General features: G+C 44.2%; 1 protein-coding gene across 2 annotated transcripts in view; it reads right to left on the bottom strand.

Moving 5' to 3' along the window:
• Positions 1-6,098: 6,098 nt before the first annotated feature.
• The window catches only part of nlgn1 (neuroligin 1), a 282,476-nt gene continuing 265,894 nt past the window's right edge, over positions 6,099-22,680 (bottom strand). For both annotated transcript variants that reach the window (XM_021604119.2, XM_021604121.2), the window contains one exon: positions 6,099-11,430. In XM_021604119.2, coding sequence (XP_021459794.2) covers positions 10,614-11,430 — 817 coding nt within the window. In that variant the 3' untranslated portion in view covers positions 6,099-10,613. The remainder of the gene's footprint in view (positions 11,431-22,680) is intronic.

Here is a 22,680-nt window from a genome sequence, read left to right as displayed (position 1 = left end):
CATTTATGAACAATTGAACATCTTGGCCATGTTCTGTTATAATCTCCACCCGGCACAGCCAGAAGAGGACTGGCCACCCCACATAGCCTGGTTCCTCTCTAGGTTTCTTCCTAGGTTTTGGCCTTTCTAGGGAGTTTTTCCTAGCCACCGTGCTTATACACCTGCATTGCTTGCTGTTTGGGGTTTTAGGCTGGGTTTCTGTACAGCACTTTGAGATATCAGCTGATGTACGAAGGGCTATATAAATACATTTGATTTGATTTTGATTTGATTTGAGGTAGGCTGTGTGGTTGGTCTGATTTATGCACCCGTGGTGGACTCAAGATTAAGGTCGAATTTCGGGCTTGATGAAGGTGGATGGAAAATATTGATTGTGCTAAATTCTTATTACGTTTGCAACGTGACATATACACTTTTCTACATGCAGGGCATTATTGCTTTACGATGCAGACGTTTATAATTGGATTACATTTGATCACTTGACACACAGGGTAGTTAACTCAAACACAATTGGCATGAATAACAGTCTTACAAACATACGTAGACTGATTCAACACAATGTATATATTGCACAATACTTTAGTCCACACAGCAGAGAAAATACATTACTCTGGTCAAATATGATGTCACAGGGTTATATTCCTCTCAGAGAATCTCAATTGGTATGCCTATTGAATTGCAGTAAACATTTTTTTAAAAGGGCATAAATTCTCTTAAAAACATTTAAATTGACATTGTAATTGTCAAAATGAAAGCATGATGCAATGAACATAAATGGTGCTGAGGGGAGGGGCTATTACACTACGACATCATCAGCTTTAGCCCTGCCACAGATTTTTACCAAAGAGGCTGTTGACACATGATAGAAATATCAGAAGAAACAAAATCCCACATTTCAAATTTCCTGTTTGCAGCTCATGAGTAATTTTTCAGAGGCATAAAAAAAACATTCACTCAGACACGACACCTCAATAAACTTTCCGCCAAAGAACAAAATTAATCCTTTTTTATCATCCACTACATCCATGTCACCCCACTCTGTCTTCAGGTGTTATCAAACGGAGGGGAGATCCGGAAACTTTCATCCACAACTACAGTATTGGCCAAGGTTTTTGTAAAGGATGAAATCATTTTGTGGACTGAGGAAGTTGTAAGACAGGGTATCCTTGCTACATTTTCAAATGAAGGACTCTCACTAGACTCTCAGTTGACACAATGGTATGACTGGATACACTCCACCCTTAGATTGCAGGCTCTTCCTTTGGCTTTCTGTCAATATACTATGTTCATTGTATAAGAAAACAAGCCAGAATCACCCTTGCTGACCTAATAGGCTGTCAGCAATGTTACATTTTATGTTGAGCATGTACTGTACTTTTCTATCACAGCATTTCATAAATAAACTCGAGGAACAGAGGTAGAGAAGGGCTTTACAATGAGGGGAAGCAGGGGATGAGAAAGACTACACGGATTGTAACAAAATGTCTGAGATGCCTGAGAAGTAGGCCGTCCATCTTCTGGTGCAGCCTGGAACACGTATACTGAGCTGTACAGCGACGGGAACATTGTGTCTGAGGGTATCTGAGGATACTGCCTGACTTTAAATAATTCCCCCATGCTCAGTCCTCTTGTCTCTGTATGACATTCTCCCATGAAATGTTGAGCTGTTCTCATTACACCAGAGAAAGTCAGACAGAAAACAGACAGGCAGGCAGACAGACAGACCATACGGTGTTAGATTTGAGCTGTTCAGTTAAAAAGACACTGAAGTACATTCATGAATGTTGACACCTGACAATAAACAATTAAACACTCACATTTCTAGATATTTCCGAAGGACATTTAAGAAGCTCTGATTGGACATTGTTAGCCAGGGAAAGCATGGTAAAGGGCCATTGCTCCTGCTCTAGCAATGTTAATGCAGTATAATTAACAAACTTCTCCCTGCACACACACGTGTCTCAGGCATCTATTTAATCTGTATTGCTGACGCGTTGCAGATTACGTGCTAGAAATGTAAATGTAATTTCCGATTGAGCCGACATATGCAGTGTTTACCGTGATTGCGCTCTCCGCTAAACACGGGAACAATGCTTTTAAATTTCAATCACGATGTAACCCGGAACGGGAACAATTTGCGATACGGATTGAATAGAGACATTATTCTAAAAACGGAAAACATGTACTGGAGTAGTCCTCCAGATATTGTGTCCAAAATGATTTAACTTTGTTTAACAACATGGAAATATGTATACTTTGAGATACTGCATAAATAGAGCAAGCAGGTTGAACTGAATTGAGATCAAAGTCAAAGAAAGCTAATGTTCACAACTAAGTGTGGTATATGATTCAAGCAGGTGCCATTTCAGGGTTGTAGTTGAATCACCAATATTGAAGTCCAGGTTTTCAAGACTCATGGAGATGTTCAAGTTCAAATTCATGTCATTACAATTATGAGCAAATGTTTGTATAACATCAATACCTGGGTGTCCTCATATACTCACCTTTGATCAAGCATATGCATGTTCAGTTGTGGGGTAAATAGCCCCCTCGGGGTAACTGCCACCCCCGACATAATTCTCACAGAAACCACTTTATGACACCAATGTTTCTTTCCCTTTCTGCAACAACTCTTGCTCAACTAAACTTGATCTGTCTCATCCAAAAAATGTAGGTCACTCTACCAAAACGATTCTGAGATAATTTAATCTAATATTTTTAAATGTATAAAAATGTATCGAACCCCCCCGACCCCCACCCCCTCCATTGGGGCAACTTCTAGGCAATGGTACCTGATTTAGCATCTTCTAAATCATCTACAAGTAACTTCATTGAGTTAGTCATTTTTTTATACTTTAGGATGATTTGGACATGATCTGGCACAAAAATTATTTTGCTGAACCTTGCATCCACATTTCATGTATTTAATTAGAACAAGATACAGAGACTTCACTTTAAGAGTTAATTACTATTATTACAAACTATTACAGACAACAAAGGGAAGCACAGCCGCGAGCTGTCCAGTGACACTAGACGAGCTAAATCACTTCTATGCTCACTTCGAGGCAAGCAACACTGAAACATGAATGAGAGCATCAGCTGTTCCGGACGACTGTGTGATCACGCTCTCTGTAGCCGGCGTGAGTAAGACCTTTAAACAGGTCAACATATATAACGCTGCTCGGCCAGACAGATTACCAGGACATGTGCTCCGGGCATGTGCTGACCAACTGGCAGGTGTCTTCACTGACATTTTCAACATGTCCCTGATTGAGTCTGTAATACCAACATGCTTCAAGCAGACTACCATAGTCCCTGTGCCCAAGAACACAAAGGCAACCTGCCTAAATGACTACAGACCTGTAGCACTCATGTCCGTAGCCATGAAGTGCTTTGAAAGGCTGGTAATGGCTCACATCAACACCATTATCACAGAAACCCTAGACCCACTCCAATTTGCATACCGCCCAAACAGATCCACAGATGACGCAATCTCTATTGCACTCCACACTGCCCTTTCCCACCCGGACAAAAGGAACACCTATGTGAGAATGCTATTCATTGAATACAGCTCAGCTTTCAACACCATAGTACCCTCAAAGCTCATCACTAAGCTAAGGAGCCTGGGACTAAACACCTCCCTCTGCAACTGGATCCTGGAATTCCTGACGGGCCACCCCCATGTGGTGAGGGTAGGTAGCAACACATCTGCCACGCTGATCCTCAACACTGGAGCTCCCCAGGGGTGCGTGCTCAGTCCCCTCCTGTACTCCCTGTTCACCCACGACTGCAGGGCCAGGCACGACTCCAACACCATCATTAAGTTTTCAGACGACACAACAGTGGTAGGTCTGATCACCGACAACGACGAGACAGCCTATAGGGAGGAGGTCAGAGACCTGGCCGGGTGCCAGAATAACAACATATCTCTCAACGTAACCAAGACTAAGGAGATGATTGTGGACTACAGGAAAAGGAGCACCGAGCACGTCCCCATTCTCATCGACGGGGCTGTAGTGGAGCAGGTTGAGAGCTTCAAATTCCTTGGTGTCCACATCAACAACAAATAAGAATGGTCCAAACACACCAAGACAGTCGTGTAGAGGGCGTGACAAAGCCTATTCCCCTCAGGAAACTAAAAAGATTTGGCATGGGTCCTGAGATCCTCAAAAGGTTCTACATCTGCAACATCGAGAGCATCCTGACCGGTTACATCACTGCCTGGTACGACAATTGCTCGGCCTCCGACCGCAAGGCACTACAGAGGGTAGTGCGTACGGCCCAGTACATCACTGGGGCAAAGATGCCTGCCATCCAGGACCTCTATACCAGGCGGTGTCAGAGGAAGGCCCTAAAAATTGTCAAAGACCCCAGCCTCCCCAATCATAGACTGTTCTCTCTACTACCGCATGGCAAGCGGTACCGGTGTGCCAAGTCTAGGACAAAAAGGTTTTTACCCCCAAGCCATAAGACTCGTGAACGGGTAACCAAATGGTTACCCAGACTATTTGCATTGTGTGCCCCCCCAACCCCTCTTTTACGCTGCTGCTACTCTTTGTTTATCTTATATGCATAGTCACTTTAACTATACATTCATGTACATACTACCTCAATTGGCCCGACCAACCAGTGCTCCCGCACATTGGCTAACCGGGCTATCTGCATTGTGTCCCTCCACCCGCCAACCACTCTTTTTATGCTACTGCTACTCTCTGTTCATCATATATGCATAGTCACTTTAACCATACCTAGATGTACATACTACCTCAATAAGCCCGACTAACCAGTGTCTGTATATAGCCAGTAGAAACCACTTAGAATGAATTTGTTGGCATCCTAGAATCAAGCATTACTCATAAAACCTATCCCGAAAAATAAAATACTGTCAAAAATGAAAAAGGTATTGTGACATATGTTGGCCTTATCGCACAGCCCTAGTAATATTTGACCTCAACTATTTCAGTGTAAGATTCCGTAAGTAAAAAATAGGAAGACTCTTCATTTATACAGAGGTTATAGAACACAGGAGGACAACAGGCTGAACAAGTTAAAAAATAAGATACTACTTATTTATGATATGAAAAATGCTCATGAAAGCCATGGATCTTCACACGCAAACTTAAGTCACTGAAGACAAACAGATGCCTTACATTATCAATAAAATGGGTTTGGAGGGAGGAGGCTGTTAACTTTATTTTGAAGTTTCCAAAGAGAACAAACCAGACAATAATGCAAAGTACATTGTCTATTGGCAGAGTCAGTTGCACAGGGTCACATAGAAGTGTATGTTTAATTGTAGTGTCTCCCTTGTATTCGAAAAAGGGGGGCATCATGATTGAAGTGTAGCTGATTTGCTGTTGAACCTCCATTTGTAACCAACAATTCAAACTTAAATGTGACACAAACTATTTCCCCACAGTCATTCAAATCTGGAACATAAATAAGGATTGGTATGGGTCAACTCTTCGGTATGGTTTTCCCAACTCTCAGAGCTTATTGCATTGCACTTTTTACAGGATATTCAATCTATTTCACAAAATATGCTGCTGTGCTATAGGTAGTACAAAGTTCTGCAATAGTTTTATTTACAAAACATTGCTTAAGTACATAGGAATTATCTAATGTTATAAAAGGCTTGCAAGAAATGGCCCAGGGATGAGAAAGCAAATAGATCAAACAGTGCTGGTAAATGAAAGAATGGTTATCAGAGGCAATAGTGTTTGATGTTGTGAAATACTCCATAATGGGAAATGACAAACACTTATCAAACAGGATTTGAGCAGCTCTTTGACAGGAGCATCTGTGCCCTTGGTCAAAACCATGTGCGATAAACAACTCTCTGTTTGTTCCACCCTCTCAGTCTCAAGGCAGATTCTCTTGCCTGCTAGCAAATGTCGAAGTCAGGTGGTGATATAATTATTTATTAATCTCTGCCAACAAGTAGATATGTCACCATTTCCAAAGTGGACGATAGTCTCTAATTATTTCCTATTACCATGAAAGGAAAATGCCAAATATGTTTGTGATTTGTACAGATAAGAGGAAAGCATACCATTGACACCTCCATGACACACAGCCCCAACAGACCACAGAAAGCACAGCAGTGAAAATCAATTTAATTACTCATCTTTCATATCTGTCACTTTAAAACAACAACTGAAACAGTCAAAACCTGCAAAAAAATAAACCATTAGACATTGTTGATTGCTTTAAAAGGCCAATTAGTACATAAAGAGCTAAAATTAGTGAAAGCATGCAAATACTACGATAGAATATGACAGACTGTCCTCTATTCTGTTGAGCATGGGAATCAGAAAAGAAAATGTACACAAATGTTTTCCTATGATCAGGAAGTGTGAGAGTGACTGCTATGACATTATTTCAGGTCTCAAACAGGGAAAATGATATAACTGTCCAGATTGTTTTAGAATGACAAATGGCTTTATTACATCTTTACAGATCACCACTGTAGGTTGTATATGGATGACATTGAAGGTCTTGTGTTTGGATTTGGCACCTTGTAAGATACCTTATAAAATGCAGCAGCTAAAATGATGGGATGCCATTATCACTTGTATTAGTAAGCTATAATAAAGCATTATTTACAGAAAAATTCACAGAAATGCCACCCACTTGTCATTTACAAATGCAACAAACATGGGTGTGGTTGGTAGCTGCTTTGTCTAAATTAGTTTAACATTGGTATTCTGTAGTATATGATTTGCAGGTTCTTAATAAATACCAGACAGAGGTATTTTTTACTTCATTCAAAGCAAAGGAGTTGACAATGTCAGATAAAAACAATAAGTTATATCCTTTTTCTAAAGTATTTATAAAATTAAATACTTTGATACTGAAGCCTAACTAGCTGCATTTTATTTTTCCTTACACGCTGACTGAGAAAATGTAAGGGAGGACACCTCTACCAGCAATGACATTTGCTCCTCTTTCAGTGTTCAACAATCAAATTTGAAGTTCATAAAATGTACAACAAGTAAGGAGGAGTGACAGGTGTACAGGATCGATGGAAATACAGTATGCCAGAAAATAATGGCACTGTCTAAACCTTTGTACTTTTTCCTAGCAGGTAGCAACTGAGAAACCTTCCCCTGATACTTTTTATATTACATTATGGTTTGAGGGGATAATGTATCTGGGACTTCTGTTATTTGTCAAAAATGATACACCAGTGTATACAAAACAAATTGTGACTCGCATTAAGCTGAATGTCTGTGGTATAACCAATGTGAAAACAGTAAGTGTAGGTTTGGTGTGTACATTACCCTTCAGAAGAGTCATTTGTTTTTCCATATTGTTGGTTGTATTCATTTGGTTACTTAAGCCATGTAAAGATCCACTGTCTGAGATTTTGTTTTCAGTCTAGGTCTAGGACACACGAAGTCCTATACATCAAAGGAACCCAACAGTGTGTGACAGACCAACAGACAAGTGAGTGACTACAGGCTTGTTTGAAGTTCAGTTCAGTCAAGCATTCTTTAACTGTGAGTGTCTACTCTGCAATATAATCAAATCAGCCTATTGAACAAACATAACGGGGGAAAAAAAGAGTTGCAGCAATGCTAATTCAGCTTATTAAAATCATTTATTGTGCTCCAGAAGAGTAATTACTATTTAACCAGAAAGAAAGACAAGTGACAAATAATCTACAATACAACTGCCATACCCACTCACATAGCGCCCTTTTCACAGACATTTTGAAAGAGCGATCACCCTTTGATAGATCTTCATAGATCTCAAAGATGTTGAGAAGCGTTTTATATAAAATGGCACTCGTTGCTTTACATTCATTCACAATGCTTGACCCTCCTCTGTCCAGGACTGGGTAACACAGGTTAGGCATGAGCCACATGGTCACATTATAGCTTCAGGTACTCCCCCCCACCCCCCCCCCCCCCCCTTCTTTCTCTTACCTTCTAGAAGTCCTGCATGAAAATTTGGAAAAGCTCTCCTTCACCACTGGCTCATACAATTTTAACACCACTCTGAGGGAGCATGATGGAGAGAGAGTACAGTGAGCAGCAACTATCCATATTCATACCTAATTTAAAATGGGGGGTGCACAGAGTGAGCTGTTATGGGAGGGAAGGAGGATGGGAGAGGAGAGTAGTACAGGTTGGCTCATTTCTAACTCTGTTTACAATCCAGGCTGGCTTATGCGCGCTAAAGTAAGTGCTTCTTTAGCATTCTCCTCACCTGCTAACTCTCCAATGTTACTTGATCATTTATCTGTAGTGCAATTACATGTTTAATTCGCAATTACATGTTTAACTGTCATTTCTCCAGCCTTGTTAAGAGGTCACAGCACTGTAATACAGACTGGTGAAACTGCTTGGGTGTTAGTTTTGGGACACGTGAAGGTTTTGTTATAATTTATGTTCACCTCCCCAAAAAAGCTACACCTTGTCTACAGCTCATTGTTTGGAAGTGTATGTTTTTACTTTGAATGACTGTAGAGCGGCAGTAAGTAAAGGAGGTGGAGCGAATGTCCAGGCTTTTATTACACAGGAAAATGGGAGTGTTATAATGTTTCTTACTATTTTATGTCTTACTTATGAGTCTTCTCTTACTAATGTATTTGTCGTCTCCACTCTCTGCTTGAGTACAGTAGGCCTTTTGTCTGTTTAGAGAGAACTATTTTCCCCTCAGCGCCTTCCTCCTTTAAGCTATTCACTCTGGTTTGTATTTGTATGACACATTATTACTCCACTTGCCTGCGCTAGCTGGCAGAGGGAAGTTGCACTCTAGCACTGCGATGGCAGGAACACTCACTGGGGCTAGCGGGACAGTGATGGTAACATGCCGACAAGCATGTACAATGTGACACCAAGGCATGTGTAAACCATGCTAAAGAAAAAGGAGAACTAAAAGTCCAGAAACTCTGATATGATACAGTACAGCATCTTCAGTAGAAAATAAAAAAACAGAGGCAAATGGCATTTACTCTGTGAGAGACGAGGGTGATAGCAAACCGGTTCTACTGCAGTGAGCAAGAATCTGACTGATCACTGTTCCCTGCCTGGGAGAGGTGTACCATGGGAGTTCCTGAATCTCTCGCTCTCTTTCTCTCTCTCTGTTGAGTTGCAGGGACGACAGGATGAGAGGAACCCCTAATCAACCATGTCAGCGGAGGGCCTCCTCGCTTCAATTACACATTTATACGCATTCATCTTTAAACAGCGCTACGGAACATACTCTATGAAAGGATAATAGGAGGAAAGAAAATCTATGCAGCCAAGAGGTTCTACTATTTCCTAGTCTTCACATTCCCTTCTTCATAGCCCTGGGCACGCTTTGTGCTCAGGAATCATTCATACGCACCCCCCCCCCCCCCCCAAAACAAATCAACAGTGCAGGTAATTACTTTTCTACATTAAAGTGGTCTTGAACTAGTCAAGGGTGGTGATAAGAAACCCAATATGTATAATAGCAAAGAACATTGATCCAAACTAAAAGAGTACAATGAAAGGTCCCTCCATTGGGATCCCAAACAGCGAGTGATTCACCACTATCAAAAAGTTGTACCAACACAAATTGTACAAAACTAGTCCTTATACCCATGTTCATTCAAGCTATTGTGTATGTACTGTAGTTACCATAAGCTAACCCTCCCCTGCTGTCCCCAATTATGACCCATTCCCTTCACCCATGTGACCATTCCCAAAGTCCTATGGATTTGTAAGCTAATCAGTAGTGTTCCTTCAAACCAATCCAATGGGGATGAAAAGTATTCTTAATTATGACTTAATCAGCAGAACAGCCATCAAGCAGATAAATTGTCATGCGCGTCGTGCTAAAAATATCCAGTATCCTTTGTCCTCCAGCTCTCGGTATAGACAGCACTTGTGTGATGAAGCTGTATCTGCCAGAAAGCCAGTGGATCCCCCTTTTTTTGTTCTGCTGGCAGATTTGCGGTATTGACGCCCAAGAAGGACTTAAACAGCATTGGTGCTTTGTGTACATATCTAGATATGTAAATAGGTTCTATACAATAAAACTGTTCCCCAAAAATAAATTGATGAAAAGAATCCAAGACATTTAAAAAATGTCTACATTGTGCATATTCTTTAAGAGTTTTCCCCCTCTCTCTAGATAGTTTTTGTCATATCTTACACTGCCTCTACTTGTAGAGTAACACATGCCTAAATTGGTTAAGCGGCATCTCATCTTGGCTCCAGAAAGAGTAATCTACAGTTTGATGCCTCAGGAAAACAATATGTTTTCTTTCATTTACAAAGCGGCCCTGCTACTCCTCTGAGGCTCCACTGAGGTTTCTCTCTTTTCCATGATAACAGGATCAAGCAATCGTATATAAAATTCCGAAGGCGATATCTATAGCTGGAAAAGTTGACCTTGTTTTGTTGCAATACCAGAAATAAAAATGATCCTTCTCTTTATTCATTTTTTCATTTGAAATATTTTTGTACTTTTAATCATATCTTCTTTTATATAAAATGACATTTTTCTCCAGTCCCAGCAACATTCCTATATTCCTTTCATATATTCACAGGAGTAGAAGTTATTCCACATCCGTTTGATTCAGGCTGGGTGTGAGCTCTGGCGTGTGCTGTGTGTGTCAGCGTCCGTCCGTCCGGCTATACCCTGGTGGTGGAGTGTGAGTGTGGGTGAGGCAGGGTGTTGTTCTGTCCACTACTGGGGAAGGTGTTGAAGTTGTGCAAGGACTGGCGGCCCTGCATGGTGTTGGGGATCATGGTGATTGTGTTTGGGGTCATGAGGGGGATGTCGTCAGGAGAGCGTCGCATGGCTAGCGTGTAGTCTGGCGGGCAGGCAGTTCTCAGAACCACCTTGTGTGGGTGCATGGCGTCACACTCGTGGTCCAGATCCGTGTGCTTCATCTGCAGGGACATGATCTCCTCCTCCTGCGTGTGCGCCAGGTCGTTGGTCGTGTTGCGCTGGGGGCTGCAGCGCCGGTGAACGTCGTGCCGCCGCTTGTCCTTCTTGTAGTAGAGCGCCGCAAAGGCCAGGATGTTGAGGAAGAGCAGCGAGGCGCCCACGGCAATGGTGACGCTCAGCTCTGTGGAGTAGTCCCTCTGGTCCACCAGAAAGGGCTGGTTCTGACTGTCCTGGGTCTCGGTGGGGAAGGGAGTGGGGTTAGGCCTCTTGGTGTTGACAGGGATCTTCTTTGGTGTCCTCGGGGTGACCTCTGGTGGGGGGACCTTGGTGGTGGTGGAGATGATCTGGGTGACCTCGTTCAGGCTGTGGAGGTGGGGCACCAGCTCCAGCCACAGGTTAACCTTGTTGGCTCGGTAGTGCTCCTTGACTCGGGGCTTCAGGCCGATGTGGAGGTACAGCTGGTCCTTCTGGTTGTAGCGCGTCCATGCCACCTCTTCGAAGCGGTTAGGCTTGGTGTGGATGAACTTGGTATCCTGGGGGACTGGCTGGTTTGGGTCACTGCAAGAGAAAGGGGGAACTTAGTATGAGTAAAGCATCACTACACAGCATGAGGAATGGAGGCTACTTCCAGCAGAACGAGCACCATTGCCTGGGAATGGCATATAGAGCCATCATAAACTGGCAATGCAATGTGGAAGCATAAATTCCATATGTGCCCTGTGTTAAATGTTAATTTACTGTTATATACAGTACTGGACAAAGTTTGGACACACCTACTCATTCAAGTGTTTTTCTTTATTTTTACTATTTTCTACATTGTAGAATTATAATGAAGACATCACTATGAAATAACACATATGGAATCATGTAGTAACCAAAAAAGTGTTAAACAAATCAAAATATATTTCATATTTGAGATTCTTAAAAGTAGCCACCCTTTGCCTTGATGACAGCTTTGCCCACTCTTGGCATTCTCTCAACCAGCTTCACCTGGAATGCTTTTCCAACCGTTTTGAATGAGGGCCCACATATGCTGAGCATGTCACACCCTGATCTGTTTCACCTGTCTTTGTGCTTGTCTCCACCCCCTCCAGGTGTAGCCCACCTTCTTCATTATCCCCAGTGTATTTTACCTCCGTTTGTCTGTTGCCAGTTCGTCTTGTCAAGCTTACCAGCATGTTTTTCCGTGCTCCTGTTTTCCTAATTCTCCTGGTTCTGACCCGTTCTGCCTGCCCTGACACCCAGCCCTGACCACTCAGCCTGCCTTGACCTTGAGCCTGCCTGCCTGCCACCACTGTACCTTTCGGACTCTGACCCGGTTTATGAACTTCTGCCTGTCCCCGACCTGCCCATTGCCTGCCCCTTGTATTAAAAAAAAGAGACTCGAACCATCTGCCTATCCTGTCTGCATCTCGCCCTGTGTCGTTATAGTACAAACTGATCCAGCAGACTCGGACCGTCTCCACAACGCTGTCTCCTTGCAGGGAGCCACCATTGAAAAACATGAGGCCTTACTTCAGAGCCTTATGGAAAGTCTCCTTGCGCTGTCGGGATGCCATGACCAGGGTTTCAAAACGTTACTAGAGCAATTCTGTGGACTATCTATCAGGCAGCATGCCACAACGGAGACCTCCCGGACGTGCAGTAATTCCCCTGCCAGTGATGATTTTGTACAGCCTACCCCGGCTTCCCGGGAACCGCTTACCATCTATGTTGGGGACCCTGGAACTTCCCGGGCATTTCTTTCCTGGTGCTCCCTTATCTTTGTGCTGCAGCCCTCACCGTTTGAGAATAGTGGATCTTATAACGCTCATGTCTGGTAGGGTGCTCTCCTGGGCTACAGCGGTTTTGGAGCAACAGTCCGCCATTTGCCTTCGTTTGGAAGATTTCATGGAGGAGGTGAAGAAGGTATTCGATTCTCCGGGAGAGAGGCGGCCCGAAAGCTACTTTGATTACATCAAGAACCCTGTAGTGTGGCAGACTACGCAGTAGACTTCCGCATGTAGGCCGCCGAGAGTGCCTGAAACCCGGAGTCTCTGTTCGATACCTTTCTTCATGGACTATCCGAGGAGATCAAAGATGAGCTCGCTGCTCGGAAGTTACCCCTGGACCTTGACTCCATCATAGCCTTAACCATGAGGTTTGATGGACGTCTACGGGAGCACAGGAGGGAGAGGTCTGTTTTCGGCCCCACTTGTTCGTCCGCAGCTGCCGGCTCGCCCCCGAAGAACCCGGAAGTCCCTGATGCCTGTATGCCTGAGAGGATCCGAAGTCACCCGAGTCCCCTTGGGAATTATCGGGAACAAGCGAATGGTTTTCTACAGTGCGTACGCAACAGGGCAGAGCAAGATTGTCGCCTCAGAAACAACTAGAGAGGCTTAACTCCAACAGTTTCCTGTATTGTGGTGCTACAGGGCATTACAAATATACCTATCCAGTAAAAGACCAGACTCGTCAGCTAGGTAAGAGTACCGTGGTGAGCTATACTAGGAGTTTTCTAACAAACATTACTCACTCGTATTCTCTTCCATGTTATCCTGCGGTGGGGTGACCGGTCTAAATCTCTCCGGGTGCTCATTGACTCTGGAGCTGATGAGAGTTTTATGGATGTTACTCTGGTATCGGAGCTGGGTGTTCCCATGAATGCCAGAGCACTGGACGGACGCAACATAGGCAGTGTCACTCATTGTGTCGGGCAATCCCAATGATCAGCTTCTTCTCATTGAATCTCCCAATGTTCCTGTTGTTTAAGGATTTTCACGGCTCCAGAGGTTCATCCAAGATGGCATAGCAGTTCAGACGTCTTTTGTCCTCGTCTTGTCGTGTATATATAGATTTTTTTAAATTCACATACCTTTTTATATATATTTTTTTTAATTTTCCATAAACTCATCTTCAAAACACTCTCCTGCAACCCGCCTCACCAATTTATATTCATAAAAAAGTATTATTTACCTCAAATCTGTAATCCTCCAAGAAACTAGCCAGAAACTATCCAGAAGCTAATCCAGAAGCTAATCAGAAGCTAATCAGAAGCTAATCAGAAGCATTCATACCCGGATCTCACAGCTAGCTAGCTGCTATCCGTGTGACTATTGGCTTTCGTCGATTCCGGAGCAAACATCAATTATTCCGGAGCTAGCCAGCTGAAGAATTCCATCAATCACTCCTGGGCTACAATCACCTATCCGGACCCATTTTACTGCCTACGCGGAGCCCCACCGGGCCTTCACAACTGGACTGCCGACGTTATCTACCCAAAGGAGTTATCCGGCTGGCTCCTCCGTCGCGACGTTACCTGAACGCCCATCTGCGGCCCGCTAACCGTTAGCTGTCTTATCGGCTGCTATCTGAATAGACAATCGGACAATTTATTTATTTATTTTTATTTGTATTTATTTTTTCTTCTTGGGCCTCTATAACTATATCTATTGTTTTTTTGTTGTTGTGTGATTTGGATTAATCCCCTCTACCACACGGAACCCCACTAATCTACTGACGGAACTCAAGAGGTGGCTAATAACAGACCTCTATCCTATGCTAGCTTGCTACCGATGGCCTGGCTAGCTGTCTAAATCGCTGTGACCCCCAAACAACCTCTCTACTCACTGGACCCTTTTGATCACTCGACTAAGCATGCCTCTCCTTAATGTCAATATGCCTTGTCCATTGCTGTTCTGGTTAGTGTTTATTGGCTTATTTCACTGTAGAGCCTCTAGTCCTGCTCACTATACCTTATCCAACCTATTAGTTCCACCACCCACCCACACATGCAATGACATCTCCTGGTTTCAATTATGTTTCTAGAGACAATATCTCTCTCTTCATCACTCAATACCTAGGTTTACCTCCACTGTATTCACATCCTACCATACCTTTGTCTGTACATTATACCTTGATGCTATTTTATCGCCCCCAGAAACCTCCTTTTACTCTCTGTTCCAGATGTTCTAGACGACCAATTCTTATTGCTTTTAGCCGTACCCTTATTTTACTCCTCCTCTGTTCCTCTGGCGATGTAGAGGTGAATCCAGGCCCTGCAGGGCCTAGCTCCACTCCTATTCCCCAGGCGCTCTCTTTTGACGACTTCTGTAACCGTAATAGCCTTGGTTTCATGCATGTTAACATTACAAGCCTCCTCCCTAAGTTTGTTCTATTCACTGCTTTTGCACACTCTGCCAACCCGGATGTTCTAGCTGTGTCTGAATCCTGGCTTAGGAAGACCACTAAAAATTCTGACATTTTAATTCCAAACTACAACATTTTCAGACAAGATAGAACTGCCAAAGGGGGCGGTGTTGCAATCTACTGCAAAGATAGCCTGCAGAGTTCTGTCCTACTATCCAGGTCTGTACCCAAACAATTTGAACTTCTACTTTTAAAAATCCACCTCTCTAAAAACAAGTCTCTCACCGTTGCCGCCTGCTACAGACCACCCTCTGCCCCCAGCTGTGCTCTGGACACCATATGTGAACTGATTGCCCCCCATCTATCTTCAGAACTCGTGCTGCTAGGCGACCTAAACTGGAACATGCTTAACACCCCAGCCATCCTACAATCTAAACTTGATGCCCTCAATCTCACACAAATTATCAATGAACCTACCAGGTACCTCCCCAAAGCCTTAAACACGGGCACCCTCATAGATATCATCCTAACCAACTTGCCCTCTAAATACACCTCTGCTGTCTTCAACCAAGATCTCAGCGATCACTGCCTCATTGCCTGCATCCGTAATGGGTCAGCGGTCAAACGACCTCCACTCATCACTGTCAAACGCTCCCTGAAACACTTCAGCGAGCAGGCCTTTCTAATCGACCTGGCCGGGGTATCCTGGAAGGATATTGATCTCATCCCATCAGTAGAGGATGCCTGGATATTTTTTTTAAATGCTTTCCTAACCATCTTAAATAAACACGCCCCATTCAAGAAATTTAGAACCAGGAACAGATATAGCCCTTGGTTCTCCCCAGACCTGACTGCCCTTAACCAACACAAAAACATCCTATGGCGTTCTGCATTAGCATCGAACAGCCCCCGTGATATGCAGCTGTTCAGGGAAGCTAGAAACCATTATACACAGGCAGTTAGAAAAGCTAAGGCTAGCTTTTTCAAGCAGAAATTTGCTTCCTGCAACACTAACTCAAAAAAGTTCTGGGACACTGTAATGTCCATGAAGAATAAGAACACCTCCTCCCAGCTGCCCACTGCACTGAAGATAGGAAACACTGTCACCACTGATAAATCCACCATAATTGAGAATTTCAATAAGCATTTTTATACGGCTGGCCATGCTTTCCACCTGGCTACTCCTACCCCGGTCAAAAGCACTGCACCCCCCACAGCAACTCGCCCAAGCCTTCCCCATTTCTCCTTCTCCCAAATCCGTTCAGCTGATGTTCTGAAAGAGCTGCAAAATCTGGACCCCTACAAATCAGCCGGGCTAGACAATCTGGACCCTTTCTTTCTAAAATTATCTGCCGAAATTGTTGCCACCCCTATTACTAGCCTGTTCAACCTCTCTTTTGTGTCATCTGAGATTCCCAAAGATTGGAAAGCAGCTGCGGTCATCCCCCTCTTCAAAGGGGGGGACACTCTTGACCCAAACTGCTACAGACCTACAGTGCCTTGCGAAAGTATTCGCCCCCCTTGAACTTTGCGACCTTTTGCCACATTTCAGGCTTCAAACATAAAGATATAAAATTGTATTTCTTTGTGAAGAATCAACAACAAGTGGGACACAATCATGAAGTGGAACGACATTTATTGGATATTGCAAACTTTTTTAACAAATCAAAAACTGAAAAATTGGGCGTGCAAAATTATTCAGCCCCTTTACTTTCAGTGCAGCAAACTCTCTCCAGAAGTTCAGTGAGGATCTCTGAATGATCCAATGTTGACCTAAATGACTAATGATGATAAATACAATCCACCTGTGTGTAGTCAAGTCTCCGTATAAATGCACCTGCACTGTGATAGTCTCAGAGGTCCGTTAAAAGCGCAGAGAGCATCATGAAGAACAAGGAACACACCAGGCAGGACCGAGATATTGTTGTGAAGAAGTTTAAAGCCGGATTTGGATACAAAAAGATTTCCCAAGCTTTAAACATCCCAAGGAGCACTGTGCAAGCGATAATATTGAAATGGAAGGAGTATCAGACCACTGCAAATCTACCAAGACCTGGCCGTCCCTCTAAACTTTCAGCTCATACAAGGAGAAGACTGATCAGAGATGCAGCCAAGAGGCCCATGATCACTCTGGATGAACTGCAGAGATCTACAGCCGAGGTGGGAGACTCTGTCCATAGGACAACAATCAGTCGTATATTGCACAAATCTGGCCTTTATGGAAGAGTGGCAAGAAGAAAGCCATTTCTTAAAGATGTCCATAAAAAGTGTTGTTTAAAGTTTGCCACAAGCCACCTGGGAGACACACCAAACATGTGGAAGAAGGTGCTCTGGTCAGATGAAACCAAAATTGAACTTTTTGGCAACAATGCAAAACGTTATGTTTGGCGTAAAAGCAACACAGCTGAACACACCATCCCCACTGTCAAACATGGTGGTGGCAGCATCATGGTTTGGGCCTGCTTTTCTTCAGCAGGGACAGGGAAGATGGTTAAAATTGATGGGAAGATGGATGGAGCCAAATACAGGACCATTCTGGAAGAAAACCTGATGGAGTCTGCAAAAGACCTGAGACTGGGACGGAGATTTGTCTTCCAACAAGACAATGATCCAAAACATAAAGCAAAATCTACAATGGAATGGTTCAAAAATAAACATATCCAGGTGTTAGAATGGCCAAGTCAAAGTCCAGACTTGAATCCAATCGAGAATCTGTGGAAAGAACTGAAAACTGCTGTTCACAAATGCTCTCCATCCAACCTCACTGAGCTCGAGCTGTTTTGCAAGGAGGAATGGGAAAACATGTCAGTCTCTCGATGTGCAAAACTGATAGAGACATACCCCAAGCGACTTACAGCTGTAATCGCAGCAAAAGGTGGTGCTACAAAGTATTAACTTAAGGGGGCTGAATAATTTTGCATGCCCAATTTTTCAGTTTTTGATTTGTTAAAAAAGTTTGAAATATCCAATAAATGTCGTTCCACTTCATGATTGTGTCCCACTTGTTGTTGATTCTTCACAAAAAAATACAGTTTTATATCTTTATGTTTGAAGCCTGAAATGTGGCAAAAGGTTGCAAAGTTCAAGGGGGCCGAATACTTTTGCAAGGCACTGTATATCTATCCTACCATGCCTTTCTAAGGTCTTCGAAAGCCAAGTCAACAAACAGATTACCGACCATTTCGAATCTCACCATACCTTCTCTGCTATGCAATCTGGTTTCAGAGCTGGTCATGGGTGCACCTCAGCCACGCTCAAGGTCCTAAATGATATCTTAACCGCCATCGATAAGAAACATTACTGTACAGCCGTATTCATTGATCTGGCCAAGTCTTTCGACTCTGTCAATCACCACATCCTCATCGGCAGACTCGACAGCCTTGGTTTCTCAAATGATTGCCTCGCCTGGTTCACCAACTACTTCTCTGATAGAGTTCAGTGCGTCAAATCGGAGGGTCTGCTGTCCGGACCTCTGGCAGTCTCTATGGGGGTGCCACAGGGTTCAATTCTTGGACCAACTCTCTTCTCTGTATACATCAATGAGGTCGCTCTTGCTGCTGGTGAGTCTCTGATCCACCTCTACGCAGACGACACCATTCTGTATACTTCTGGCCCTTCTTTGGTCACTGTGTTACCAACCCTCCAGGCAAGCTTCAATGCCATACAACTCTCCTTCCGTGGGCTCCAATTGCTCTTAAATACAAGTAAAACTAAATGCATGCTCTTCAACCGATCGCTTCCTGCACCTGCCCGACTGTCCAACATCACTACTCTGGACGGCTCTGACTTAGAATACGTGGACAACTACAAATACTTAGGTGTCTGGTTAGACTGTAAACTCTCCTTCCAGACCCATATCAAACATTTCCAATCCAAAGTTAAATCTAGAATTGGCTTCCTATTTCGCAACAATGCATCCTTCACTCATGCTGCCCACTGGCCCACTGGTTCTATCCTGGGTTGGAGCCCATTCTGCACTCACTTCACCCAAGATGCCGTTTACATGGTCTCCAGCTGTTGACAGGGCGTTTTTGGACCTCAAGCCTCATTTTACTACAGCCCCCCATCTTCATCCATCCGGATCCATCCCGTCAGTTTGTGGTTGAGGTCGACGCTTCTGACGTTGGAGTGGGGGCCGTCCTGTCCCAGCGTTATGCCCAGGACCAAAAGCTACATCCCTGTGCTTTCCTGTCCCATCGTCTCAACCCTGCTGAGAGAAACTATGAAGTAGGAAATTGGGAACTTCTGGCAGTCAAGATGGCTTTGGAGGAGTGGAGGCAATGGCTGGAAGGGGCGGAACATCCATTTTTGGTGTGGACCGATCATAAGAATCTAGAATATATCCGCACCGCCAAGCGCCTTAATTCTAGGCAGGTCTGTTGGGCCATGTTATTCACCAGGTTCAACTTCACCATTTCCTAAAGGCCAGGGTCCAAGAATGTGAAGCCGGACGCTCTCTCTCAACTGTATCGCTCCGCTGCCACACCGCTTGACTCTGAAACCATCCTCCCTACCTCATATCTGGCAGCTACAGTTGTCTGTGGAATCGAGAGCCTGTGTAGCAAGGCACCCCTGGGAGGGGCCCGGCTAACTGAATATTTGTCCCTGATTCGGCCCGAGCTCATGTTCTGGAATGGGCTTATTCCTCAAAGCTCACCTGCCATCCCAGCTCCCGTCGAACCCTGGCCTTCCTCCGATAACGCTTCTGATGGCCCACTATTGTTCCTGACGTCTCAGCCTTCGTTGCCGCATGCACAATATGTGCTCAGAACGGCAAGCTCTGCGGCAAGCTCAAGACCTGGAGACTGCGCTTAGGTGCCTCATCTCAACCAACACCTGGAGTCAGCAACTTGTGTGGCTGGAGTAAGCCCGGAACACTCTTCCTTGCACAGCCACTGGGTTTTCGACCTTTGAATGCTCCATGGGATATCAGTCTCCGCTCTTCCCAGAGCAAAAAGAAGAGGTCAACATACCCCATACCCCAAATGTTCGTCTGCCGCTGTCGGCGTACCTGGATGAGAGCTCAGTATGCTCTTCTCAAGGCCACCTCCAGGTATCGTCGACAAGCGGACTGCCACTAGACTCTGGCTCTCCGCTATCGTCTCGAGCAGAAGGTATGGCTGTCTACGCGGGACCTGCCCCTCTGGGTGGAGTCCAGTAAACTTTCCCCTTGCTTTATTGGTCCTTTAACCATCTCCTTAGTTCCACTGCTGTTAGTCTTCTGTTGCCCCGTATACATCCCACTTTTCACGTGTCGAGGATTAAGCCCTTGTGTCACTGTCCTTTGTCTCCTGTTTCCAGGCCCACCCCTCCTCCGTCTCATCGAGGGCCTTCCGGCATACACAGTGAGACGCCTCCTGAAGGTTCGACCTTGGGGAAGGGGTCCCAGTACCTGGTTGACTGGGAGGGTTATGGCCCAGAAGAGAGGTGCTGGGTCCCCGCTAAGGACATCCTGATCCCGGCCGACAATGCCAACTTTCACCGCCAGCACTCCGGTCAACCAGGTAGGAGCCCCCAAGGGGGGGGGGGGGGGGGGGTACTGTCACACCCTGATCTGTTTCACCTGTCTTTAAGCTTGTCTCCACCCCCCTCCAGGTGTTGCCCATCTTTCTCATTATCCCCAGTGTATTTTTACCTGTATTCTCTGTATGTCTGTTGCCACTTCGTCTTGTCAAGCTTACCAGCGTGTTTATCCGTGCTCCTGTTTTCCTAGTCTCTGTTTATCTAGGGCTTCCTGCCCTGACACTGAACCCACTTTCCTGACCATTGAGCCTGCCCCCACTGTACTTTTCGGACGCTGACCTGGTTTATGAACTTCTGCCTGTCCCCGATCTGCTCAATGCCTGCCCCTTGTATTTCAATAAATATCAGTGACTCAAACCATCTGCCTCCTGTGTCTGCATCTGGGTCTCACCCTGTGTCATTATAGAGCGCTTGTTGGCTGCTTTCCTTCACTCTGTGGTCCAACTCATCCCAAACCATCTCAATTGGGGTGAGGTCAGGTGATTGTGGAGGCCAGGTCGCCTGATGCAGCAATCCATCACTCTCCTTCTTGGTCAAATAGCCATTACACAGCCTGGAGGTGTGTTCGGTCATTGTTTTGTTGAAAAACAAATGATAGTCCTACTAAGAGCAAACCAGATGTGATAGCGTATCGCTGCATAATGCTGTGGTAGTATTGCTGATTAAGTGTGCATTGAATTGTAAATAAATTGTGTCACCAGCAAAACACCCCCACACCATCAGATCTCCTCCTCCATGCTTCACAGTGGGAACCACACGTGGAGATCATCCATTCACCTACTCTGCATCTCACAAAGACACGGCGGTTGGAACCAAAATCAGACCAAAGGACACATTTCCACCGGTCTATTCACGCAGTCTCCTCTGAACAGTTGATGTTGAGATGTGTCTGTTACGTGGACTCTGTGAAGCATTTATTTGGGCTGCAATTTCCGAGGCTGTTAACTCTAATGAACTTATCTGCTGCAGCAGAGGTAACTCTGGGTCTTCCTCTCCTGTGGCGGTTCTTATGAGAACCAGTTTCATCATAGTGCTTCATGGTTCATGGCACTTGAAGAAACTTTTAAAGTTCTTGAAATGTTTCGCATTGACTTACCTTCATGATTGACTCAAATTCATGAAGGAAAGAAATTCTAAAAATTAACTTTTAACAAAGCACACATGCTAATTGAAATGCATTCCAGGTGACTACCTCATGAAGCTGGTTGAGAGAATGCCAAGAGTGTGCAAAGTTGTCATCAAGTCAAAGGGTGGCTACTTTGAGAATCTCAAATATAAAATATGTTTAGATTTGTTTAACACGTTTTTGGTTGCTACATGATTCCATATGTGTTATTTCATAGTCTTGATGTCTTCACTATTACTCTACAATGTAGAAAAGAGTAAAAATAAATAAAAACCCTTGAATGAGTAGGTGTGTCCAAACTTTTGACTGGTACTGTATGTACAGTGCCTTGCGAAAGTATTCGGCCCCCTTGAACTTTGCGACCTTTTGCCACATTTCAGGCTTCAAACATAAAGATATAAAAATGTATTTTTTTGTGAAGAATCAACAACAAGTGGGACACAATCATGAAGTGGAACAACATTTATTGGATATTTCAAACTTTTTTAACAAATCAAAAACAGAAAAATTGGGCGTGCAAAATTATTCAGCCCCCTTAAGTTAATACTTTGTAGCGCCACCTTTTTCTGTGATTACAGCTGCAAGTCGCTTGGGGTATGTCTCTATCAGTTTTGCACATCGAGAGACTGAAATTTTTTCCCATTCCTCCTTGCAAAACAGCTCGAGCTCAGTCAGGTTGGATGGAGAGCATTTGTGAACAGCAGTTTTCAGTTCTTTCCACAAATTCTCGATTGGATTCAAGTCTGGACTTTGACTTGGTCATTCTAACACCTGGATATGTTTATTATTGAACCATTCCATTGTAGATTTTGCTTTATGTTTTGGATCATTGTCTTGTTGGAAGACAAATCTCCGTCCCAGTCTCAGGTCTTTTGCAGACTCCATCAGGTTTTCTTCCAGAATGGTCCTGTATTTGGCTCCATCCATCTTCCCATCAATGTTAACCATCTTCCCTGTCCCTGCTGAAGAAAAGCAGGCCCAAACCATGATGCTGCCACCACCATGTTTGACAGTGGGGATGGTGTGTTCAG

The sequence above is a fragment of the Oncorhynchus mykiss genome, chromosome 5 (assembly GCF_013265735.2).
Source record: "Oncorhynchus mykiss isolate Arlee chromosome 5, USDA_OmykA_1.1, whole genome shotgun sequence".
Classification (NCBI taxonomy): domain Eukaryota; kingdom Metazoa; phylum Chordata; class Actinopteri; order Salmoniformes; family Salmonidae; genus Oncorhynchus; species Oncorhynchus mykiss.
This window is presented reverse-complemented; position numbering and strand designations above follow the sequence as displayed.